At 43.2% G+C, this 14,086-nt stretch overlaps 1 protein-coding gene across 2 annotated transcripts in view; it reads right to left on the reverse strand.

Annotated features, from left to right (window-relative positions):
- bicd1a (bicaudal D homolog 1a) overlaps window positions 1–12,844 on the reverse strand; it is a 48,420-nt gene extending 35,576 nt beyond the window's left edge. The window contains exon 1 of one of the 2 annotated variants that reach the window (XM_076992378.1): window positions 12,299–12,844. In XM_076992378.1, coding sequence (XP_076848493.1) covers window positions 12,299–12,514 — 216 coding nt within the window. In that variant the 5' untranslated portion in view covers window positions 12,515–12,844. The remainder of the gene's footprint in view (window positions 1–12,298) is intronic. The other variant, XM_076992380.1, reaches the window with a different exon arrangement.
- Between the last annotated feature and the right edge of the window lie 1,242 nt (window positions 12,845–14,086).

Consider the following 14,086-nt stretch of genomic DNA (forward strand, 5'->3'; position numbering starts at 1 on the left):
GTTTGGGCGGTGTCAGTGGTAGATATGAGGGGGTTTGTGTGGTGTCAGTGGTAGATATGAGGGGGTTTGGGCGGTGTCAGTGGTAGATATGAGGGAGTTTGGGTGGTGTCAGTGGTAGATATGATGGGGTTTGAGTTTTGTCAGTGGTAGATATGAGAAGGTTTGGGCGGTGTCAGTGGTAGATATGAGGGGGTTTGGGTGGTGTCAGTGGTAGATATGAGGGGGGTTTGGGCGGTGTCATTAGTAGATATGAGGGGGTTTGGGTGGTGTCAGTGGTAGATATGAGTGGGTTTGTGTCTGTGGTAGATATGAGGGGGTTTGGGCGGTGTCAGTGGTAGATATGAGGGGATTTGGGTGGTGTGAGTGGTAGATATGAGGGGGTTTTGGCAGTGTCAGTGGTAGATATGAGGGGGTTTGTGTGGTGTCATTGGTAGATATGAGGGGGTTTGGGTGGTGTCAGTGGTAGATATGAGCGGGTTTGGGTGGTGTCAGTGGTAGATATGAGAGGGTTTGGGTGGTGTCAGTGGTAGATATGAGGGGGTTTGTGTGGTGTCATTGGTAGATATGAGGGGGTTTGGGCGGTGTCAGTGGTAGATATGAGAGGGTTTGGGTGGTGTCAGTGGTAGATATGAGAAGGTTTGGGCGGTGTCAGTGGTAGATATGAGAGGGTTTGGGTGGTGTCAGTGGTAGATATGAGGGGGTTTGGGTGGTGTCAGTGGTAGATATGAGAAGGTTTGGGCGGTGTCATTAGTAGATATGAGGGGGTTTGGGTGGTGTCAGTGGTAGATATGAGGGGGTTTGTGTGGTGTCAGTGTCAGATATGAGGGGGTTTGGGCGGTGTCAGTGGTAGATATGAGGGAGTTTGGGTGGTGTCAGTGGTAGATATGATGGGGTTTGAGTTTTGTCAGTGGTAGATATGAGAGGGTTTGGGTGGTGTCAGTGGTAGATATGAGAGGGTTTGGGTGGTGTCAGTGGTAGATATGAGGGGGTTTGGGTGGTGTCAGTGGTAGATATGAGGGGGTTTGGGTGGTGTCAGTGGTAGATATGAGGAGGTTTGGCCGGTGTCATTAGTAGATATGAGGGGGTTTGGGCGGTGTCAGTGGTAGATATGAGGGGGTTTGTGTGGTGTCAGTGGTAGATATGAGGGGGTTTGGGCGGTGTCAGTGGTAGATATGAGGGAGTTTGGGTGGTGTCAGTGGTAGATATGATGGGGTTTGAGTTTTGTCAGTGGTAGATATGAGAGTGTTTGGGTGGTGTCATTGGTAGATATGAGGGGGTTTGGGCGGTGTCAGTGGTAGATATGAGGGAGTTTGGGTGGTGTCAGTGGTAGATATGATGGGGTTTGAGTTTTGTCAGTGGTAGATATGAGAAGGTTTGGGCGGTGTCAGTGGTAGATATGAGGGGGTTTGGGTGGTGTCAGTGGTAGATATGAGGGGGGTTTGGGCGGTGTCATTAGTAGATATGAGGGGGTTTGGGTGGTGTCAGTGGTAGATATGAGTGGGTTTGTGTCTGTGGTAGATATGAGGGGGTTTGGGCGGTGTCAGTGGTAGATATGAGGGGATTTGGGTGGTGTGAGTGGTAGATATGAGGGGGTTTGTGTGGTGTCAGTGGTAGATATGAGGGGGTTTGGGTGGTGTCAGTGGTAGATATGAGGGGGTTTGTGTGGTGTCATTGGTAGATATGAGGGGGTTTGGGTGGTGTCAGTGGTAGATATGAGCGGGTTTGGGTGGTGTCAGTGGTAGATATGAGAGGGTTTGGGTGGTGTCAGTGGTAGATATGAGGGGGTTTGTGTGGTGTCATTGGTAGATATGAGGGGGTTTGGGTGGTGTTAGTGGTAGATATGAGCGGGTTTGGGTGGTGTCAGTGGTAGATATGAGCGGGTTTGGGTGGTGTCAGTGGTAGATATGAGGGGGTTTGGGTGGTGTGAGTGGTAGATATGAGGGGGTTTTGGCAGTGTCAGTGGTAGATATGAGGGGGTTTGTGTGGTGTCAGTGGTAGATATGAGGGGGTTTGGGTGGTGTCAGTGGTAGATATGAGGGGGTTTGTGTGGTGTCAGTGGTAGATATGAGGGGGTTTGGGTGGTGTCAGTGGTAGATATGAGGGGGTTTGTGTGGTGTCATTGGTAGATATGAGAGTGTTTGGGTGGTGTCAGTGGTAGATATGAGAGGGTTTGAGTGGTGTCAGTCGTAGATATGAGGGGGTTTGGGTGGTGTCAGTGGTAGATATGAGGGGGGTTTGGGTGGTGTCAGTGGTAGATATGAGGGGGTTTGGGTGGTGTCAGTGGGGTTTAGATATGTAGATATGTAGGGTTTGGAGGCAGATGCATCTTGGAGCTCATCTCTCGGCAACAGCACAATAGAATATATGATAACAGATGTGGATCTACAGCCAAATTCCTGTGCTCATTTAAGTAAGAGCCAGTACTGCACCCACATAGCCCAGTAAGCTGTAGAACAGGAGACAGTCTGGAAGAATATGAATCATATTTCAACTACACACAAGCATGTGAAGTAAAACTATTGTTACAAATAGAAAAAAATTCGATTTACACTAACCCTGCACTGTAAAAAACAACTTAAAATTGCTCGCCTTACTATGATTTTAAGTTTAGCTGAGCCAAAAATAATTAATTGCACCATAAACGATAACAAAGTAATTGGATCATCTTACTTTATTGAGTTTCTTGTTAAACGTTGATCTGAACTTACAACCTGCATTGTCAAAATATACAAATTGTAGTTGAACCCTAGTTAAGGCCAGGCCAACTCCTCTGCGCATACTCAATTTGACTCCTTAGTTGAGAACGGGGCGGGGTTTGCGATTGGACTCCGGACATCTTGAAATGGATTTTACCTGCGGCAAGCAGCGACCTATGCTACACTGTAAAAACGAAAAAGTTGAGAAAACTCAAAATTTCAAGGCAACTTACTGCACTCGAAGAAATTCACTCACAGTTGTGCCAACTTATTATTACTTGTTCCAAACGTCCAAATGTGAGTATTTTGGTTGAAATACTACCTTTGTTGCAGAAAGGTATAATAAACGTGTTAATTTAACCGTTTTGTCATTTGTCTTATATGACCCAACTTCAGTTAGCTATTCTTAGTATTGAATTTAGAAATTTATGTACATGTGAAATATACATTATCTGAACAAGATATTGTAGCGTCAGGCCAATGGGGCAGGTGACGTCATTACCCATGAGTCCTTGCGGCTCCGGCCCTGTTATGCATATTATGTGGTGTTTATGTCTGTATAGTGTTATTAATGAATATTAATTGAGTGTTATTAGTTAAGTCACCCCGGTCCATTTTTTAATGTACATGTACATTATCCGAGTTCCCCCTCCATGTATGTGTAACGTTGCCATCTTCATGACCTCCCCCTGTGTTTCATGTTTAAGGCCAAACTATTTAAGGCCTCGAGTTTGATCTAATTGTGCCTGTGAGTGCCAATTTTCTTGCGAGGTGAGAATAAAATCTCTGTTCTTGATAAGAATGGACTTGTCTGCAGCTTATTTCCTACACCACAATATAATAAGTTGTAAGTTAACTTACAAGATATAGTAAGTTAGCATAACTTGAATCATTTGGAATTATTTGTAGGCAATACTTAAAATCTGAAGTTTATATACCTGTGAAAAATAAATAATTGGAACAATAAATAATAAGTTGGCTCAACTGTGAGTGAATTTCTTAAAAACTTAAGATCAAAATTCAAAAATCGAGTGCAGTAAGTTACCTTGAAATTTTGAGTTTTCTCAACGTTTTCGTTTTTACAGTGTGCATAACACCCATTATAGTGAATGATACTAACCCTACCTAACACATTATGTGATGAATGATACTAAACCTACCTAACACTCTGTATAGTGAATGACACGAACCCTACCTAACATCCATTATGGTGAGAAAAGATAGAGAGAGAGAGAGAGAGAGAGAGAGAGAGAGAGAGAGAGAGAGAGAGAGAGAGAGACGTGCAAACTGATTTCTCTTGACAACATGGGCCAGTGCATGATGAGCCAAACTCATTCTTACTCATATTTAAAGCATCTGCATAATGTGCAAAATAATCAACCCAGAGTCGCTCACACTCTGCTGGTTTCTGATTTAGTAACACAGCATATGTGGGGGAAAAAACAAAAGCAAATTTTTAAAAGCTATGGCTTAGCAAATACAGAGACAATAGAGACAGAGTTTACTTAATAAATGTTTCCGCTCCAGTAGCCTGATGTGCATTAGGCATGTGTTGAATTCAAAAGCTATTTATAAAAATTTCCTATAAATTATCCTCTATTTTACACGTGTTCTTGAAGATATTCAGTTATCTAAACTCCTGAAACAGCAGCAGGTTTTGAAGATTTCCCAGAATCATCAGCACCTTTTACTCCTTAACTGACATCTTTCACAGAAGCATCACATGGAAACCTGATACCACAAAGCATGATAAATCCTGCCGTATGCATCACACTTAACAGTCTCTCTCCACCCGAGCAGCCCAGACACAGTGCTAGGAATTGGGTTGAGTCAACCTACAGAGGACTGCATTAAGGGCCTGGACAAAAAGGCTTGGAATAAGGGTCTGGAATAAGGGCCTGGACTAAGGGTCTGGACTAAGGTCTTGGACTAAGGGCCACAACAATCTCTGTGCAGATACAGCAAGTCACACAAGAAAACAAAATGAAGAACAGAAAGGAAAGATTAATATGCAAGATACCAAGATACAGTCACTCTCTCTCTCCCTCTCTCTCGACCCCTCTCTCTCTCTCTCTTTCGTTCTGTTTCTCTCCCGCTGTCTCTCTCTCTCTCTCTCTCTCTCTCTCTCACAGACACACAAATATATATATATATATATATATATATATATATATATATATATATATATATATATATATATATAATATGTGTGTGTGTGTGTGTGTGTGTGTGTGTGTGTGGCAGTAGAATGCTTGATATGAAAATTAATTGAGATAAAATGAACAAGTTGGATTGCACTGGGTGTATAATAGGTTTTCACTTAAGCAATGTGAGACCTGGGAGATATCAAATAAGTAGATAAAAAAGCAAAAGAGTTATAAACCCAACCACAGTGTTACTATGTTAGCTGCATTTCTGTTGTGAAATTTCTGGCAAAATGTTGGTATATAAAGAAGCATATATCAGAAGCATGTGACAATCAAGTTTCCTGTGTGACAGCATTATTTGTGCGGTCCTGAGGCTCTGACTATGAAGCACCTACTGCACCAGCAGGCTGTGATGTGTGGAGAACCCAGCCTGCCTCTCTGCTCTCTGCACACTCACTGCTATTTCTGACTGTATGCAGACACTGCAGTACCCACGAGCTTCAGCTGGATTCCTGCTATTGTTTTTTTTTTTTTTTTTGCGCAGGACCTGTTGTGGGCCGTGATGTGTGGGGAAGAGAGCGGAGAGATGCAGTGGGTTTCAATTCTCAGGAGAGTCCACTGCAGGACCGGGTGAACGGCTCATTCTGCTTATTCTGTGTGAACAAGGGAACGCAGCCAAAGCTTTAAAGGCTCTTACACAACACAGCACACACAATCCCTCGTTAACAAAGGCTACAGGCAACACAATATTAAGCAACAGGTGATACACTGTGAACAAAAGAGGCTCAGTCCTAAAGAGGTCTTATGTCTTCCATGTGTTGACATTCAGCGTGGTCACATCAAAGACATTCACCCTGCACTGAGAGAACAAGCGAATGTGTTCACATTTGGCACACGTTTTTTGTTTAAATCAGTCTAAACCAAAAGATTGATCTCCTGACGTGTGTGATGACGTGTGTAGACCTCCCACCAGGTTTTACTATGGACAGCAATAAGAATGACAGTACTGTTGTTCCAGCAGCAATTAGCAAAACTTAAGGTGATAAATTGCCTAAAGAAGAAACAATTAGGAATTAGGAACACGGTGGATGAGAGCTCTTCCCCCTTTATTAAACCCAGATTAATCCTTGTGGAATGCTGAGTGGTGTGTGTGTGTTTAGGTGTGGATGGGTCTGGAAAAAAAAATTTAAACAATTGTGATATAATCCTAATGTATTACTGAACAATACCTACATTACCTTATTCAACCTACAGAAGATCAGCTAACTAATAGCTTTGTTTTCCAGCCTGTATGTAAGATAATGATCAAGATCACCTTTCTTGTTTGACTATTGTACTCACAGATTACATCTGCTCCCAGATATATGCCAGGACCAAAATGGCTTTAGTGAGTATGAGAACACGCTCAACATGAGGAACACAGCAGCTTGGACTGCCGACTAAGGCACTGGCCTCGTGTTCTCCAGTCATAGGGCAAAATGGGGGGTACTGTGGTGTCACCATGGACTCTGGGCTGTGAGACATGCACAGCTGGACTCCCATAATGCTATGCACCTCTTTGCAGGTTTATTATTCATTTATGTTACGTTTTGTTAGTTAGGTAAATGGTGCGGTGTGGTGAGATGCTGTTACCTTCTCCTTTCTGTAGACGCAGTGAGTAGTTTGTGTGCTTTTAACCCTCCCCCAGATCACCCTGCTAGTTTTTATTGTTTCACATCGTTTGTTCTGTTCTTGCTAATAAAGCATTCACCACAGTCGCGGTGCCACCCCCCACACTTCTCTCCTTACGCTGACGCAACAATAAGCTCTCTCTCTCTCACTCACTCTGACTCACTCTCTGTCTCTCACTCTCTCACTCACTCTGACTCACTCTCACTCACTCTCTCTCTCTGACTCACTCACTCTCTCACTCTCTCCCACTCTCTCTCTCTGCATTTCTGTAAATGTTACTTTAATAATATTGTCATACATGCACATGTGAAATAATTCCTTTCAAACATAAAATATATATATAAACAATCTACCACCACCACCACCACCAGTATGATTCATAGGCTACTCCACACCACAGATGCACAACATGTGTTCAGGTTGTTCAAGTGTTATGGTTGTGTCTTACTACAGTTGTGCTAAAGGATGTCTGCCCTAACTCATCATGGCTCAATACAATTACTGTAAAATCATCAGTACACACAAAGTGTCCAGTAAAGTAAAAAAGCAAGATTGAGAAACACATCTTCAGTTTAAGTACAAATATACTATACTACTATACTACTGTAATACTGGTGCTCAAGCGCAAAACACTGTAATATGATAACATGAAAATACAAAACAAACATTTGGCATTTCCTTTACTCTGTATGATTTACTCTGTCCCTGATATGGAGCCACATTTGTTCATCAACACAGCAAAGAGGCAGAACCAGCCTGATGCCGCCCTGTCAGTCTGAGGCTGTGATTGCCTCACTTGTCTGAGTCTAAACGTGGCATTTGGTCATACACACGCTTATCATGTACTTTCCTTCCCCGGGGAGAAAAGATCATTAGGGTTGGGGAATATGGAGGTAGGCGTTCAACAGACGTGCCTGGATAAGCCCTAATCCAGTCCAACTAGTGAACTAACCAGTGAAGGAATGGAGCACTGGGAAAACACCAGCATCCCATCTTCCGTCAGACACCACAAGTCTGTCTGTTGATCGGTTAGATTTGCAGACAGTGGTTAAGCAATTGCAATTTGGCTACAATTTGAGGAAGTGTTTTGGTAGGTAATTAGGAGCCACAGCCACTATGTTTTGGTTTGCTTGATCACACATGTTCATGCTATTTTTTTATGTTATCGAATGATCACTGTGTCTACTATTATGATTGCTGATTCTGATGGGCACACAGTGAGAATGGCCACTGTTGTGCAAAATGTTTGTTGTTTACTCATATGCATTTTGAATGGACAACATGCACTGGCCAATGCAGTATAGCACCAGAGAAAAAGGGTATAAGTCACGTTTATAGCTCAGTTGTACAGATACAGCTATGATAGTTTTCTGTCACGCTCAGCAGGCCTGGTGGTAAATATAGAATAAGCCAGAGCTACACCAGACCAGGGCAGTGAGGTGTGTCTGTGATGTGGACAGGCCAGGGCGGTGAGGTGTGTCTGTGATGTGGACAGGCCAGGGTGGTGAGGTGTGTGTGTGAGGTGGACAGGCCAGGGTGGTGAAGTGTGTGTGTGTGAGGTGGACAGGCCAGGGCGATGAGGTGTGTGTGTGATGTGGACAGGCCAGGGTGGTGAGGTGTGTCTGTGATGTGGACAGGCCAGGGTGGTGAGGTGTGTGTGTGAGGTGGACAGGCCAGGCAGAGAGCCTGTGAAGGAGATGGACCCTGCACCATAGTCCTGTTAGGCATTATGGAGCACACAAGACAATCTGGCCTTAACTAAATAGGTCTTATGGCCCACATATATGACTAGTGGTGGTCTATAATATTTAAGAAATAGAATAATAAATGTCATTTATGTTTATATCTCTCGGCTGTCCTAGTAACGCCTCTGTATCCCTCCAGAAGAGCTAGAAGAGGTGGCTGGAGAGGGGGAAACCTGGGCCTTCTGGCTAAGGCTACTGCCCCCACGACTCAGACCCGGATAAGGGGATGAAAATGGATGGATGGATGGATGGATGGATGGATTTATGTGATATATTTATGTTTAGAATATGTGGCTGTCCCACATTACAATAAATCCATGATAAACGGTGGGATCATAGTGTTAGTATTTTGTAATAATCAGCAGTATGGTGTGTGCTATTATAATCACAGCAGTGTGCTGTGTGGTGTTAGTGTGCTAATATAATAACAGCAGTGTGCAGTGTGGTGTTAGTGTGCTATAACTGAGAGAGCACAAGCTTCTCTCTGTATCTGCACTCTTAACAGTAAACCAGCAATCAATACTCTTGCCTTCAGGAGTGAGTGCTCAGCTGGGGACATGCCTTCACAAAATACTGCATCATAATATTTCTGTATTTTCTGAGTATCATCAGAATGCCTAGAGCACTAACTAAAGGCACATTTAATGTTTATAGACAGTCTGTAAACAACAACAATGATGTCACACTGTAAAATTAAAAGTGCCTAGTAACAGGTAGTATGAAGTATGCTAATATCTTACTACTTAATTTCTATAAATGGTTTATTTAACCTAAAGAAATAATGGTTGTTGCTAAAGCAAGCAACTCCTTGCTTTTCAGATGTTTTGTTTTTTATGTATCATAACCCACAGCCATCCATAGACAAAATTAGGCAGGTCTTACAGAATAAATGTCATGATAGCATACTGGGTTGATACATGTAGCTTCTCTATATCTTATACATAAATTAACCATTGAATGTCTCTCTCAGTATTATTCTCTCACATTTCTCTTCCTTTCTCTCCTTGAGTCTCTTTGACCTTCTCTATGAATTCACAAAGGGGTCATAGATAACTCATCACATTTAGTAAATACCTAAATCATGTGTCCCCCAGCTGAAAAATCATTCAGCACAACAGAGGAATCAATAATATGCTGCCTGTCTCACTGGGAGCCTCACAGGGCCTGATGAGAGGGTGTGGAGATCAGAAAGAGGTTTGTAGACCCCCCTCCACCCACACCCACCCTCACGCCATATCAGTTCAGTTCCTCCAGTTTATGCTCCATTTAGTGGGTTCCCTCACACAGAGGCAGCCATGTTTAGAGTAGATTTAGCACAGATTCTCTGCAACATCCCAGTCAATAGATGGCAGTATAATGGCTGTTTCATAGAAGACGAATTGCTGGAAAAATCACTTATTGATGATTTTATCACTGAGAGAGGTACATACTTTGAAATTGAATGATTAAATGCACAAAACCATGGTCTACTCTACACACACACACACACGCGCACGCACGCACGCACGCACGCACGTCGCACGCACACACACACACACACACACACACACAAAAGGGAAACACCACCAAAGCAAAGTAACCCTACTTTTTTACCCATGTCCTAAAAGGCTTAGTCATCAAAGAGTTCAAATTACAAAAATGGAAAATGTTTCCTTTTAAGAATGAATTGTCATTGCCTCTATCCTGATAGAGCTGTGACATGCTTGCTTCTTGGCTGCATATTTTTATGATTCACTGTTTTCTAGATCTCTGCGGCTTCCCCACCTACCATTTCAACAGGATATCTATATAATAATGTGACTAATAAATGCTGTACTTATTGAATTACTACCGAAACCAACTGAACACATCTTTCCATTCACACGACAGGACACACATTCTGTGTTCATTCGCAAGTTCAAAGGCATGTCTGGTACAGTGTGGTCTTGCACAGACTCTTTAATATTCATCGAGAGCATGTGTGTGAGAGAGAGAAAGAGAGGAATGGGGGTGGGGATGTTTCACCTCTTACACTGTCCTTCATGGGATTATCAAGTATTGACAAGATCAACAACAGTGTCTCTTTGAACAGGGAGACGAGGGTTAGGCAGATGGATGGTGGCCGGTTCATAGAGACACAGAGCTGCGTTACTATGTACAGCTCATTCCACATACACCGATCAGAATGATATTAGATCCATAAAGAAGCAGATGAGTGATCTGTATATGCTGCTGGTAACAAAGACTCGCTGAACAAACGACTGGACCATGTGACAGAGCCGGAAGCAGGAGCATCTGACCCACCCACTGCAGCGTTTAGACAGTGTGGTCAGGGATGCTGTACCACAGTGTGAAGTCAACACTTATTTCAACTCATGCTTTCAGGGAAGTTCTCCTAATCGTGGAAGAATCTCTGTATAAAGAGTGAAATTAGAGGAACAGAGACCCAAAGCTCAAAGCCAATGAACGAAAACCCCTTTCATTATTCCATTTCTGTATCTATATGGGTACAGATAATATAAACATGGATATATACACATTATATTCTCCCATTCCACTGTTCTATTCTAAACACACAAGAAAAAAAACATAACATAGGGAGGATGACCCTTTATTACAAAAGCATAATTATTTGGTTTCTACTCCTTTGGATAGAGGGGAGCTAGTTAAAATATATGACTACACATGTCACTCTTGTATCGTATATCTGAGTATGATTCAGACAGTCAGGGAGGTATGTAGTCATTTTACACACAATACTGTAAGGCACAATCAAGATTAAAATAGCAGGACACTAGGTCCTTTGCAGAGAACAAGACCAGCAGTTATGTACTCTGTCACAAAGCACCTTTGACACTGAGGAGAGCTTTTTCAAGACACATACACTTATACTGCATTTTATTTTAAGAATGTACTTATTGCTAATGAAGGGTGTGTAAGATTTCGAGTATCTGTTGTCCTTGGACCTTGTAAAATTAGCTTTGTAAAATAGCATTATTCATACACTCTGCAGTGTGTCTGCCCCAGGTACTACTTTCACATTTGTAGTTAGGGTTGGGGTTAGACAAATGGAGATTGCTAGGGTTAGGGGCTAGATTTGGAGCCAAGGTTCTGTAGAGTTAGAATCGTCTTTTACAATTCTGCCCTGCAACAGCCCTTTCCAAGGCCACAACAAATTAAAATGTTCAGATGTCATGGTCAAACGCCTGGGGGTTTTCAGCAGTCTCAACACAGCCTCAACACCCAGGCTTCACACGGCCTCGACACAGTAGCATAAGGCTGAAGTCGTACGCCTTCTCCACACTCTTCCTATACTGACCAATGAGACCATCCGGGCTCTGAGGATGACAGTAAGCCAAAAGCACTCAGAAAACCATTTGGAGTGTTTCTCAATCAAATCAGAGAAAATGTTTCTGGTTATTTTCTAAGATTTTTTATATGACTACTGACAGGCTCATGAACTGTGACATCAATATGGCCATTACAACATGAGATATGGACACGTATGGGGAGATGGTCAAGGGACAAAAGATATTTGAAATTGAGGAGAGTGGGAGAGGAGAACACTAAACTAATCAGACATATCTTGCATCCCAGCTAACTACCAACTCCCTTCAACCTCTGATTATGATCAAAGCAACGTTAGTTAAGCATTGTAGAAGTGGGGCTTTGTAAGAACATTGAAAAAACCCAACTGCACCCATGGTTAGCTGTGTCTGGAGAGCATTCAGGGAAGCCAGACTGCTCATGATGCTTAACGTGACAGGTGAGCCAATGTACCCTGAGCAAGTGAAAACCCAGTGCCTTATGCTAAGTAGTCAATACCTCTTTCGGTCTGATGTGTTGAGGTTTTTCACCTGCCGTTGAGGCATGTCTCAGTCTTTGTGTCTTTATCACTGCTCAAGTTCAACCAATCTGACGTTTTCTCTCTTTCTGTGTGTCGGAGCAAACTCTTTTGATCGTACCATACCCAAAATAACGCTGAAGCAGACTACCGAGACAAATTTGGCGAGTCAAACAAACAGTGTATTTGTCATTATATTATTAGGATTTTGTTTACCTCCTGCAGTTGCTCCAGCTCCTGTTTCAGCGTTTCCTGCTCGGACTCCAGCTCTGCGTACTGCTGCTTGAGGTTCTGGTTCTCCTCGAGGACAACCAGACCGCATTCCGCCGCCCGAATCTTCTCCCTGTTTGCTTCGCCGAGTTCCCGGGTAAGCCTTTCCACCTCAGCTCGGTACTGATCCAATCTTTCCTGGTATCCTCCATCGGCTGCCATCACCTTTCTCGCTGTTCCAAACGGGACCGACAGATTTGCGGAGGCTGCGCGGGGCAGGATCCCAACAGGCTGCGGTCCCTCCCCTCGAACAACACGATCAGGTGGACGCTGCAGATCACAGGACGCGCCCAAGAGCTGCGATGGTTAAAAGAAAACGGGCAACATTTAGATTAAGTCTGTCGTCAGCATGTTTCTGATAAAACTGAATCATTGCGCCCTATGTGTCAGATTCGTAAAAACAGATTCGATGAATGACTTTGCTAACTCATAGGCAGACCGGCGCCATGTATTCTGCCTCTGTCGTGCAAAGTGGCCAGAAGTTGTTTCATCCCCGACATGTGACGTCACCGCATCCCAGCGCATCACGTCGCTCCCATCAGAGTGGACAGTGTGACAGATGAAACTGTATTAGTGTGTGTACTGGAGAACTGTGAGAGTGTATGTTTACCAAGATACACCCATTAATAAAATGATCTCGACTGGAAAATTATTTAGGAGGCTCATGTAGGCTATATGGGACGATATAAAATATTATCAAGCGACGAGATTTATACATTTCTTATCGTACAGTTTTGGAATATGAAACACGCAACGAAAAAGATGAAGGCAGTAACGGTGACAACTTTCCAAAACACTGTTAATACCCGCATAGTCAACGACAGATGGAGTTGGCTTCCATCTACTGGAGACCCTTGGTACGTCGGCATATCAGCACGCTTCATCTGTTTTTAGCTCGGCTACAGCAAAATGAGCGCATAGCATCTCCGAGCTGAGTGTTGTAATTGTTCGCCTGCTTACAATAATTACTTATGCCACTAGGTATTCAAAAAGCCATTAATCTATACTATAATGCAAAAATACAGTACTTAGAATACTCCCATTCTCGCCCACACTCACTTTAGCCTCGGTTTGCCTGAACATAGCACATGTGGGTGGGTGTTAATGTTTATGCGCGTTTAGTTAGTGCTGGGTGTTTGCTCAGTCACGGAGATCTCTGAAGCATCTCAGAGACGAAAATGCTGTGAGGTAGGCTACATGAAGGACGTGGCACAGAGCAAATAGTAATCAGAGTGTAAAGAGAACTCATGACTTACTGTCTCAACTTCCTGAGTGCAAAAATGCCTTCATGTGATTTTAATTTCCAGCAAAATCTCTCTCTCTCTCTCTCTCTCTCTCTCTCTCTCTCTCTCTCTCTCACACACACACACACACACACACACACACACACACACACACACACACACACACACACACACACACACACACACACACACACACACACCATGGCCTGTTCTATTTCAGCTCAATATCAACAATCATTATAGCTGATGTGCTGGATTCACTGAAGTGCTCTGCGATACCCAGTAATTGTGCACGTGCACTCTGTGGATCAGACTCTGATAGAGCAATTGAGGTCTAGCACAGTAATGAGATGCAAGTCTTGATTAAAACCCCCTTTTCCACATTTACACCCAATGCATTGTTTACTGCTAGCAAGACAGTTTCAGATATCTGACATCCTCTTTTACCTGATTAATCAATAAATGTGAATTCCCACAGTGCTGTGACCCC

Source organism: Brachyhypopomus gauderio, chromosome 2 (assembly GCF_052324685.1).
Source record: "Brachyhypopomus gauderio isolate BG-103 chromosome 2, BGAUD_0.2, whole genome shotgun sequence".
Taxonomy (NCBI): Eukaryota; Metazoa; Chordata; class Actinopteri; order Gymnotiformes; family Hypopomidae; genus Brachyhypopomus; species Brachyhypopomus gauderio.